Source organism: Oenanthe melanoleuca, chromosome 24 (genome assembly GCF_029582105.1).
Source record: "Oenanthe melanoleuca isolate GR-GAL-2019-014 chromosome 24, OMel1.0, whole genome shotgun sequence".
NCBI classification, from domain to species: Eukaryota; Metazoa; Chordata; class Aves; order Passeriformes; family Muscicapidae; genus Oenanthe; species Oenanthe melanoleuca.
This window is the reverse complement of record NC_079357.1, coordinates 1,735,557-1,746,071: the sequence shown is the minus strand read 5'-3', so window position 1 is coordinate 1,746,071 and position 10,515 is coordinate 1,735,557. Positions and strand designations below refer to the sequence as shown.

The 10,515-nt window shown below is 51.7% G+C and overlaps 2 protein-coding genes and 1 long non-coding RNA gene across 3 annotated transcripts; 1 reads left to right on the top strand and 2 right to left on the bottom strand.

Moving 5' to 3' along the window:
* Positions 1–108: 108 nt before the first annotated feature.
* FDXACB1 (ferredoxin-fold anticodon binding domain containing 1) lies at positions 109–4,755 on the bottom strand. Its single transcript, XM_056509667.1, has 6 exons — positions 4,647–4,755; positions 3,985–4,616; positions 2,799–2,955; positions 2,484–2,687; positions 1,825–1,983; positions 109–1,514 (listed from the first exon to the last, which is right to left on the bottom strand). The coding sequence occupies exons 2-6, from the start codon at positions 4,157–4,159 to the stop codon at positions 356–358; spliced, it is 1,854 nt and encodes a 617-aa protein (XP_056365642.1). The 5' UTR covers positions 4,160–4,616; positions 4,647–4,755; the 3' UTR covers positions 109–355.
* A 142-nt stretch (positions 4,756–4,897) lies between these two features.
* On the top strand, positions 4,898–6,754 carry LOC130262492 (uncharacterized). Its single transcript, XR_008842123.1, has 3 exons — positions 4,898–5,216; positions 5,636–5,825; positions 6,530–6,754. It is a non-coding gene; the product is annotated as an uncharacterized LOC130262492 (long non-coding RNA).
* A 413-nt stretch (positions 6,755–7,167) lies between these two features.
* CRYAB (crystallin alpha B) lies at positions 7,168–10,135 on the bottom strand. The gene is made up of 3 exons (XM_056509669.1): positions 9,731–10,135; positions 8,433–8,555; positions 7,168–7,479 (listed from the first exon to the last, which is right to left on the bottom strand). The coding sequence occupies exons 1-3, from the start codon at positions 9,926–9,928 to the stop codon at positions 7,276–7,278; spliced, it is 525 nt and encodes a 174-aa protein (XP_056365644.1). The 5' UTR covers positions 9,929–10,135; the 3' UTR covers positions 7,168–7,275.
* Positions 10,136–10,515: the final 380 nt, after the last annotated feature.

The following is a 10,515-nucleotide window of genomic DNA, read 5'->3' as shown; positions in this document are numbered from 1 at the left end:
GGATTTGGGATCTGCTCCAGGGAACGGCCTCAGGCTGGGCAGGGGAGGCTCGGGCTGGAATCAGCAGGAATTTGCATTAGTAGAGATCCAGTCCAGCCTCAGAGCACCCTCGGAAAGAAAGGCTCCACTTCATAAAACGAGGTTTCATTATAAACACAGAACAGGTGAGCGCTTGGCTAACAGAAATTCACCAGCAGTGATCACCCACAGAAACTCCCACACTGAAACAGGGGCAGGTGCTCAAAGCCCACCCTGCCCCTGTGACACTGCCAGCCCCAACCCCACGCAGGTGGCATTTCCCAGGTCACAGACTGGCACAGCAGCTGCTGCAGCCCCGGAGCCACGGGGGATGGTTCTACCTCAGGGTCACACCCAGGTGCTGCTGTAGCTCCTCCCGCAATCGCAGCTGCATCTCTGCTGCCTCCCGGCAGCCCAGCGCTCTGTCGCACGACTGGAAAGTCACCCTGTAGCACAGGCTCCTCCGCCCTGTCCCTGGCTGCTGGAAACTGTCCCTCAGCTGGATGGAAACGACCATTTCAGCTGACACCCTCCTGGCGAGGGTGTGAAAAGCCACTTCGTCAAACTCCTCCCCGTCAGGAAGCCAGAAGCTGACATCGTGCACGTAGGAAGGTGGATAGAGGGAAAAACTCTTGAAAAGCCTCAACTCCCCCTGAGGAAACTGCCTGAGGAAGCGCCTGTCCCGTGTCCAGAGCATCCTCCAGTCGGATATTGCACACAGCAGCATGGCCAGGAGGTCCAGGTTCAGCGAGGCTGACACAACAGCCAGCTCATGGCTGGGGGATTCACCAGGAGCTGTCCTGACAACCCCCACACAGCAGCCTGAGGGGTCTGCCTCTGTCCCCACGCAGAGCAAACCCTCAATTTCACCAAGCTGCTGCTCAAAAGCAGCAAAGTCATTTAGCTCAGTTCCCAAACTTGTTGTTTCCTGCAGGCTGATGCTGGGTTTGATGCCAGGAACGCCCTGGTGAAGAGAACTCATGGTGGTTTGGATGTTGTCCACCAACATCTGGATACAGCTGTTCTCTGTGCCCCTGCTAACTGCAAGCACAACGAGCATCTCATGGAAAACTGGCATGGAGTGGGGAGTGATCCGACATTTCCTAAAAACCGGCCCAGAAAGAACCTGAAGTGTGCCTGGGGAAAAAGTTCTTTCTTTAATTATTGCCTGAGCATGAGGCAGGAGGGAAGGCCTAAGGTAAAACTGCTTTGGAACTGGGCACCCTCCTTGTACACTCTCATCTGTGTCCTGGCCAGAATGGGGAAACAAAACTGTGTTTGCCAGTCCCTGAGACATTTCCTCAGTGCTTGGAGCCTCCCCTGGGCCCAGAGTGATCCAGAAGATGCTGGAGGGGCAAACACCACGGGGGTGACCCTGGAGGAGCAGAGGAAGGCTGGAGCTGATGTTCTGCAGTGGGAAAGCTTGGCTGAGCCCTGCACTGAGCTTCTCCTTTATTGTCCTTACTGGGTGACTTGAATTGGCCTCGAGGAAACCCCTGTGAAAAATCAAAGTGCAAATTACACACACCATCTGTGATTTCCTTCCTGTGGCTGCAATTTGAGTGAGTGCAGCAATTCACCCAAAACATTCTTAAGCCAGGAACTACCTGACTAAGCCAAGCCTTTCTCCAAAGGTGTTGCACATTTTCAGGGCAGTGGTGTTTGTCTGCAGGTTACAATCAATAATTAACTCCAATTTGCTTTAAAAAAAGATTTTCCAGTCACCATATCCATTTATCTGCTGGTCATTCCCACTGAGAGCAGCAGAGCTGCTACTGCAAAAGAGAAACTAATTCTAAAACTCACCTGTTAATTTTATCCACGAGTTCTTGTGGCACTTGAAAAGAAACTTTTTGGCTTCCCAGTTGTGTCTTGCAGCTCATGGGTGTGAAGCACAGGGGTGCTGTGCTCCGTGTGAAAATGTGGTTCAAAGCCCCCTCTACACAGAAGGATTTATCCTGACTCCTGAAAATACACAAAAACAGAGCAAAGTAATGATAATTTCTGATATTTAATATGCCCCAAGTAGGCAGGAGCAGAGCCTGTCTTTAGTCTTTAAGCTGAGATTGATATTTTTCTGAAACAGATGCTCTTGACCTTAAAAATCCTCAGATAATCTTTATTTTTAGAGGGTGCTTTGGCAGGAAGCTTGCATTTTAATCTTGGTTATTCTGCTTAGACATGGACAAGAACTGCAGCTATTTGAAGGGAAAAATAGAAGAAAAATTAAAGGGAAAATTAAAGGGAAAATTAGAAGGAAAATTAGAAGGAAAATTAAAAGGAAAATTAGAAGGAAAACTAAAGGAAAATTAGAAGGAAAATTAGAAGGAAAATTTAAAGGAAAATTTAAAGGAAAATTAAAAGGAGTTATTGTCCAGGCAACAAGATGCTAAAAGAATATCCCAGTGCTGGGGCATTTTAAGAGCACAAACATCAGAATTTCAGTTTTGCCAGGTGCTGGTTACCTGTAACCCGTGCATTTGTATCCATCGACAGTCTCTGCCTGGAAAGGATGAACGTGGCTGAGGACGAACCCAGCGGCTGCTGCCACAGCCACGATTTGCCAACTGTTGTGCCACTCCCTTCTGGGCTGATCCGCAGGGGTCCCTCCCTGGCCATTGCACAGGGCCACGTGGATTTCCCCCTCCTGTGCCAGCACTTCTGTGCAGCTGGAAGGGAAGAAAATTCCTCTTAGCACACCCCCAGTGCCGGGAAAAAACACCTGGAAAGCTGCATAATAACTTTATAATAATTAACACAATTATCGCTGGTTTGCTCACCTGTGGAAAAACCCGGCGAGGAGCTGCCTGTTCTTCGCCACCCCGGCTTTCCTCCCGCAGTGAGGGAAGTTGAAATAAATCCGATCAAATTCCCGTTCTCCCGGTAAAAAGTGTTCCTTCAGCTTGGTGCAGTCCACGGAGAACACAACCTCGGCTCCTGCAACAGCAAACGCGGGGGGCTCAGGGAGATGGAGAATTGTTTTACACGAACTTCTCGCGGTCAGAAGGCTCTGACGGCTGTCAGCGAGGAAAAATCTAAAGAAAGGTGGGAATGCAAACCCTGCAGGGCGTTTTTAAATAGGTGAGAGCTGCCTCGAGCACTGACAACACCAGGAAGTCCCGCGGGGCTCTCTTTGCCCTTTGCTCTCTTTAGAAGCAGCAGGAACTGCTGAAACCAGTTGAAAACAGCAGTTTCGTTGCTATTTCCGCGCTCCGTCACCCTGAGCAGATTTTACAGCATTTCGTTAAATCTGGGCCGTCCCTGTCCCTCCCCTTGGAGCGGCGGGGGGCTCCTAAGGGACAGAGAAACGGGGGCAGCGATGCCAGTCGGGGTGACACCTGGGTGGTGATGCCGGGAGGGTGGCAGCGATGGCAGGAGGGTGGCAGCGATGGCAGGAGGGTGACAGGGATGCCAGGAGGGTGGCAGGGGTGCCAGGAGGGTGACAGGGATGCCAGGAGGGTGACAGGGATGCCAGGAGGGTGGCAGGGGTGCCAGGAGGGTGACAGCGATGGCAGGAGGGTGGCAGCGATGCCAGTCGGGGTGACACCTGGGTGGTGATGCCGGGAGGGTGGCAGCGATGGCAGGAGGGTGGCAGGGATGGCAGGAGGGTGACACCAGGGTGGTGATGCCAGGAAGGTGGCAGCGATGGCAGGAGGGTGACAGGGATGGCAGGAGGGTGACACCAGGGTGGTGATGCCAGGAAGGTGGCAGCGATGGCAGGAGGGTGACAGGGATGGCAGCAGGGTGACACCAGGGTGGTGATGCCGGGAGGGTGACAGGGATGGCAGGAGGGTGACAGGGATGGCAGCAGGGTGACACCAGGGTGGCAGCCATGCCAGGAGGGTGACAGGGATGCCAGGAGGGTGACACCAGGGTGACAGGGATGCCAGGAGGGTGACAGGGATGGCAGCAGGGTGACAGCAAAGCCTCGGCAGCAGCTCCACGCCCGTCCCCCCGCGCACCCACCGCGGTCCCGCAGCCGCCCGATGCTCCGCGCCGCTCCCCCGCGCCCGGCCGCCTCCTCCTCGCTCTCGTAGCAAGTGGCCACCAGGTGCCCCGTGCCCTGGGCCCCGCACAGCGCCGCCGAGAAGGAGAAGTTGCCCTCCCCGAGCAGCAGGACGCGGCGGGGCGGCGGCCCCATGGCCCCGGACGGGAGCGGCGCCGCTTCGTGACGCGACACCCGCTCAGCGGCCGCTGCTGGTGGCGTCGGGGAGCTGAGAGCATCGCCCGGGGCCCCTGGGCAGCGGAGAGGGGGAATGGAGCCCGGGAAGGGCGAGCGGCAGCATCCCCGGAGCGGGAGCGGCGCGGGAGGGATGCGGGAGCGATGCGCGGATTCGGGGATTCGGGGATTCCGGGATTCGGGGATTCCGGGATTCGGGGATTCGGGGATTCGGGGATTCCGGGATTCGAGGATTCCGGGATTCCAGGAGCTCTCCCGGCCGCCGTGCAACAGGAAATGGGTGTTGCCTTAAAAAAAAAAAAAAAAAAAAAAAAAGCTCTTTAAAAGCCGGGGAATCGTAGAGTTGCAGAATCACAGAATGGTTCGGCTTAGAAGGGATTTAAAAATTATCTCCTGATGCAGGGACACCTTTCCCCACCTTTCCCCAATTTTCCCCACCTTTCCCCACCTTTCCCCACCTTTCACCTGACCCCAGGTTGCTCCAAGCCCCATCCTCAGACGTTTCCAGCCACTTCCCAGCTTCTCTGGGCAACCTCACCACCCTCACAGGGTAAAATTTCCTCATTAATATCCAATCTCTGGCTGCTCTCTGTCGGGTTTGAGCCAAATTTCTCATTAATATCCAATCTCTCGCTGGTCTCTGTCGGGTTTGAGCCATTCCCCCTCAGCCTGTCACTCCAGGCTTTTGTGGATAATCTCAGTCTTTTCTGGGGGCTCCCATCAGGTACTGCAAAGCCACAATTGGGTCACCCTGAATCCCAAATTCTCTCAGCCTTTCCTCATAGCACAGGAGTTCCAGCCCTATAATCAATTTTATTTGATCCTCTGAACTCACCTCTACCTGTACCTGCCTTTACCTGCAATTCTTGTTCTTTGACAAGATTTGTGCTGCTTGAATTCCCAAAGGGGAGAAGCAGAGACACAAAGAGAAGAAAAAGAGAAGCAGTGGAAAGGTGCTGGAAGCATCATTTGAGGAATAATCAAGGTGTAATAAGAAGGTCCTTAATTCCTCAACAGGGTGATACAAGGTAAATTAATTACCCTGCCTCTCATTAGTGCATGGTGCCTTTGAGAAGGAAGGAAATTATGGTCTGTAATATCTACAGCAGCCAGGCTTGGGTGTCACCTGCTGCATCTGTGCCCACAGCTGCCCCACAGGGCAGGGACAGTGAGTTTCACACAGATAATGACAGAGGAGAGTTTGGAATGGGCTGAGCTGAGCTCCCACACTGCCACAATTTGTGAGCTCTGTGCCAGGCACTGGGTCCCTGTCTCTGAGAGAATCATTTTGTCTGTTTTAAATGATGGCTAAGTGGCCTGGAGAGGTGTTGGGTACTGAGAAAATAATTACCACACAACCTTTCCATTCTAATAATCACAAAAAAAACCTCTCCAAAGTTATATTTAGCCATTCTAAATGTGAGTTTTCCTTTCCAGCACACTCAGTGCTTTGGAAACAACCTGCTTCAGATTACAGGGAAACACCAGAGAGTGGATTCTGTGTGCAGAACTGGGATGATCTGTTGGATGTGAGGAGCTTCTGGATGGTGTTTGTGCCTGGAGATGACAGAGATGTTTTCTGCCATTCTCCCGTGCTGGGCTGTGCTCCTGTGCCTCCCCAGAACAGGTATTTCAGGTCACTCAGGGAGTGGTTTTGCATTTCAAGTATTCTTGTCTGCCTGACCTCATCCAGTTTATCCCCAGAGAGCTTTCACTCAAAATTCCCATTTCTGCTGCTGATTTGAGCCTGACAAAACCCCTGAGCTACAAAAAATATTTCCCTCAGTTGCACTTTCTGGCTAAATTCTTATTGTTTTACATTTGCATCCTTTCAATGTTGATTCTTTTAGGATTTGAACAAAACCCTCATTGATTTTTGGGCCACCACCCTGAGCTGGAACCTCCCTGCTCAGTCCTGCTGCACTGCAGGTGGAGCAGGAACAAGGAGGATGCAGGAAAAGCAGCAGAAACCCTCAGGATGCAGAGGTGCAGGGGTTTCCTTCCAGCACCAAGACCTGTCACACATGAAAGCCTTGTGGAAAATGTCCTTCCTGCTTTTTAATCTGTGATCTTTGCAACCTCTGTGTGTGTCTGGGGTTTGTTCTTGTGTGCAGAGGTGGCTGTGCCCTGCCAGACAAGCCAAATTAACACCTTAGCTGGGAGAGTTAATTAGAACAGCTAATGGGAAACCTTGGAAATGAGGGGGGATTTGGGGTTTTTGGCAGTGACCCCACATCACATTTGATTTTTCTCACCTACAGCCACAGAAGGGTGTTCTCCCTGCTCAGCAGGGATGTACTGTGATCCCCAACTGAACTTCTGTCTTTGCAGGTCTAAGGAACACAGAAAATGGGCCAGGTCATGACTGAGCCTGATGATCTGTGGGACAGATCTGCCCTTTTTGAAGATGAATTTTAGAAATTCAGTCCCAGCCACCCAGACTTCCCTTTCTACCCCTTTGAAGAGAGGTGCAGAGCAGATGAAGATGCCTGTAAAGGACTTTAGGAGTGGTTTGTGTCACTCAGCAACGCTGGCATAAATCAGATTATTGCTGCAGACAGCTCCTGCTCGCTGTTTGAACGGCAGAGTTTCAGAGGGATGTGATTTGCATCATCAGAACGGGATGTTTTCCTCCTCCTGGGTAGATCTGTGCTTGCTGCAGCCCCTGCTTGTTTCTCCATCACACGAATCATTTGGGAGATTTAAGACGCAGCTGGTTATCAAATCCCCACGCTTCAGATGGGTTTCACTCGTCATGGGGCTGTTTCAGCAGTTTAATCTCCACGGGAGAAACTTTCCCGGGGCTTGTGAAACGCTGAAATCCTCCGGCAGCGTTGAAGGGATGAGCAAAGTGCTGCTGAGCACCCAGACAAGCTGTGCTGGACACGCCTGTGATGTTCCCCCACACCCTTCTCACCACAACCCCCAAACAAACCAACCCAAACTGCTTCTCCATGGTTTTATTCGTTAGTAAACTTAGCATAAATAATACGAGCAGCCACTCAGCACAGCCAGGCGGAGCTGCCGGAGGGAAGGGCTGTGGGGTGGCCCTGCAGGGGTGGCTTTGGGGCCGCTGTTTATTTCCTCTGGGCGCCGGCGATGGCGGGTTTGTCCTCGCGGGTGATGGGGATGCTGCGCTCGGGGACGTCGCTCTGCTTGCGGGGAGCGCTGACGGTCAGAACCCCGTCCAGCGACAGCGACGACGTGATGGTCAGCGGGTCCACGTCGTCGGGGATCCGGTATTTCCTGCTGAACTCCCTGGCGATGAAGCCGTGCTCGTCCTGCTCAAAAAAAAAAAAAAAAAAAAATTAAAAAAAAAAACCGATTCGCTTTTCTCTCTCTTTTTTTTTTTTTTTTTTTTTTTTTTTTTTTTTTTTTTTTTTTTTTTTTTTTTTGTCGCACCCAAAACAGCAACGATTTCTTCTCAGGCGAAAGAAACTCTTTACTGAGTGTATTGAAACTTTTTATTGAGGTTTGCAAGCTTCAAGTAATTCATTGGACAATAGGAGAAAACGTCTCCTGTCACGTACATCACACGCTGTCTTGCAGTCAACGCTAGGTGCTAATCTTTGTTTATTAATTCTTTTTTATTTGCAAGAAAGTTACTATTATTATCTTGGGAAAGGTTCAAGCTGGAGGTGAGAAAGTGGGAAAATCCTCCCAGCCTGAGAAAAAGAACTCAGAACCTGAGAAAAGGCTGAAATCTGCCTGGACCTTCAGCAGCATCCACAGGTTTTAATTAGGGATATTTGCCCACTCACCTTAACCCCGAGGTCTGTGTTTAAAGGCTGTTGGGGCTCTCAAAGGAAAGTTTTCCAGGGAGTTAAAAGGGTTTGAAGGGATGGAGCGGGACAGTGCCTGGGCTGCAGAGGACTAGAAGGACTAGAAACTGATAGCTGGGCCTAGGGAAGGTGACACACAGGGCAATGCACGGATTCATTATGTGGTTTGATAATTACAGTCCATTTTTAGCTCATTGGACACCTCCCTGCATTCCTGGCCGGTTCCCACCAGAGGGGAAGCCCCAAAATGCCCATTTCCCAGCTGATTTCCCAGTTCAGCTCACAGTTGATGCAGCATCAGCAATAAACCTCCACCCTCCTGCTGCCCTGGGACCAGCTGGGCAGGATTGCACAGATTAACAAAATTACAAATATCTGGGATGAGCAGAGGGTTGTTTTGCAGTGAGCAGAGGTGGGGGAGCTCAGAGTGGAGAGGTTCAAGCAGGGGGTACCTGGCGCTCCTCGTGCTTCCCGTGGATCTCAATCATGTCCCCCAGCACCTTCACCTTCAGCTCCTCAGGGGAGAAATGCTTCACATCCAGGTTCACATAAAACTTGTCCTTATCCAGTCGCATCTGCAAGAAGCAGGAGGTGACTTCAGAACAGAGCAAAAGCAGGAGGTGACTTCAGAAAAAAGCCGGTGAGGGTTTCAGCTTAAAAAAAAAAATGCAGCAGGTCAAGACTAAAGCTGGTCTCTACACACACACTCTGACTTTTATTTTGGGAGCTGATCTGAGTGGCTCAGTCCCTTGTGGTAATGGCCATCACTACAGGACCTGAGATTCTCTAACCTGAATTGGTTAAAACTGACACCTGGATTAGTTAAAACTGACACTGGATTGGTTAAACCTGACACTTGGATTGGTTAAACCTGACACCTGAATTAGTTAAAACTGACACCTGGATTGGTTAAAACTGACACTTGAATTGGTTAAGCCTGACACCTGGATTGGTTAAACCTGACACCTGGATTGGTTAAAACTGACTCTGCATTTAAAGCTGACTCTTTATTATGGCTAATAATAATAATATATATGGCTAATAATGACTCTTCACTAGGCAGCCAGAGCCAGGTCTTGCTAAATCAAGAGGAACATTATGCAAGGATTAAAATAATACTTTCACTCCTTCTGCTTGGAATAGCTCCTCAAGCTCCTTTTAAATAAGACTGTTGATTTGCAGGACAGGGAAAAGCCTCTTGGCTCAGCCCCTGGAGGGAGAAGGCTCCTGCTCCATGATCCTCTGGGTGGTGGATTTATTAAAATGTTGTTTTTCTGGGTGGTGATTGTTTAAATTAGGCCCCTTTTCCCTCAGCAGCCATGGGCTCCTGCAGTGCCTGGCGTGAGGATCCCACTGCCCTGTGCCCTTTGCTTCTCAGGTGGGAGTGGATTGAAAGTTTGGTGCAGCAGACTGGGAAATTAAGGAAATTAGGGAAATTAAGGAAATTAGGGAAATTAGGGAATTGGGCTTCCTGCTTTCCTCTGCCAGCTGCTGCAGTGATCTGATGCACACTGAGCTGGGTTTGCCTCTGCTCCCATCACTATGGCCAGACTGGCTCCATCCCAAACAATGCAGAGGCACAAACGCAGCACCCTTTCCCCCAGACTTTTTTCCTAAAAAAAAAAACCAAACCAAAACCAAACCAAAAACCACCTAGGAGCATCTTCCAAGCTCTCAGCTCTCCTGGGCCTGCAGAGGCAGCAGGCTGTGCCCCCAGCAGCCACCAAGAGCCCGAAGCAGCAAGGATTACCTCCGAGAGTCCTGTCTCTAGCCAACTGGGCATCCGGAGGATGGGGGATCTCATCAGGAAGGGGCTGAAGCTGGGGGAAACTGGGAGCAGCTCCGACTCGGGCAGGTGCTCCCCGAAAATCTGGTCAAAGATACGGCTCGGTGCCAACCAAGAGAAGAAAGGTCTGCGGATCAGGGGGTTGTGGATGGTGATATCCATTGGAGAGCGCTGGAGGAGCCTGGCAGACAAGAGTGCTGCAGGGCTGGGAGCGGGGACAGCTTTATAGGCGTGCAGCTGGCCTGGCCTTCCACCCCCCCGAGGCCTCTTGAACAGTGGTGTCAGGGATTTTATTGTCCCACTCCTGGGCTGGGGTGCCCAGTCGCTGTCTGAGGGATTTGAGGAGGAGGGGGAAGGGGAGAGGAGGAAGAGGAGCCCAATGGGGCAGCAAGGAGCCGGAGTGGAGCCGTGCCCACCCCGCTGCCCACGTGCTGTTTGTGCCCAGGGCCTGGCTGCTGCCAGCTGCTCTGCATGCCAGCGGGATCAATGCAGCTCCTATCTTTGGCTCACGGGCCCCAGCACAAGGGGCTGTTGTTGCTGCTGCTCAGCTCCCTCCTGGCAGCACAGGGAGCCCCAAATTCTGTTTGGGGAAGGCACCAGCAGCCCTCAGTGTGTGGGGGTAAAGGATGGATCTCTCCACCAGCTCTTTGTTTTTTGCCCACTGCACAGCACGTTTCTTTGTGACCCCAGAGAGGACTTGGGCATGGTCACACCACCCGTGGTGCAGAACACCTCTGCCCCATCACTAA

What these genes read in the sequence shown, in the direction of transcription:
- CRYAB (XM_056509669.1), bottom strand. Translation starts at nt 9,928, where the DNA reads ATGGATATCACCATCCACAACCCCCTGATCCGCAGACCTTTCTTCTCT. An exon ending in TAGAGACAGGACTCTCGGAG is followed by an intron (nt 8,556 to 9,730) that starts GTAATCCTTGCT and finishes TGCTTCTTGCAG; the next exon opens with ATGCGACTGGATAAGGACAA. An exon ending in GGAAGCACGAGGAGCGCCAG is followed by an intron (nt 7,480 to 8,432) that starts GTACCCCCTGCT and finishes TTTTTTGAGCAG; the next exon opens with GACGAGCACGGCTTCATCGC.
- FDXACB1 (XM_056509667.1), bottom strand. Translation starts at nt 4,159, where the DNA reads ATGGGGCCGCCGCCCCGCCGCGTCCTGCTGCTCGGGGAGGGCAACTTC. An exon ending in CGGGCGGCTGCGGGACCGCG is followed by an intron (nt 2,956 to 3,984) that starts GTGGGTGCGCGG and finishes TTGCTGTTGCAG; the next exon opens with GAGCCGAGGTTGTGTTCTCC. An exon ending in TACAAATGCACGGGTTACAG is followed by an intron (nt 1,984 to 2,483) that starts GTAACCAGCACC and finishes GTGTATTTTCAG; the next exon opens with GAGTCAGGATAAATCCTTCT.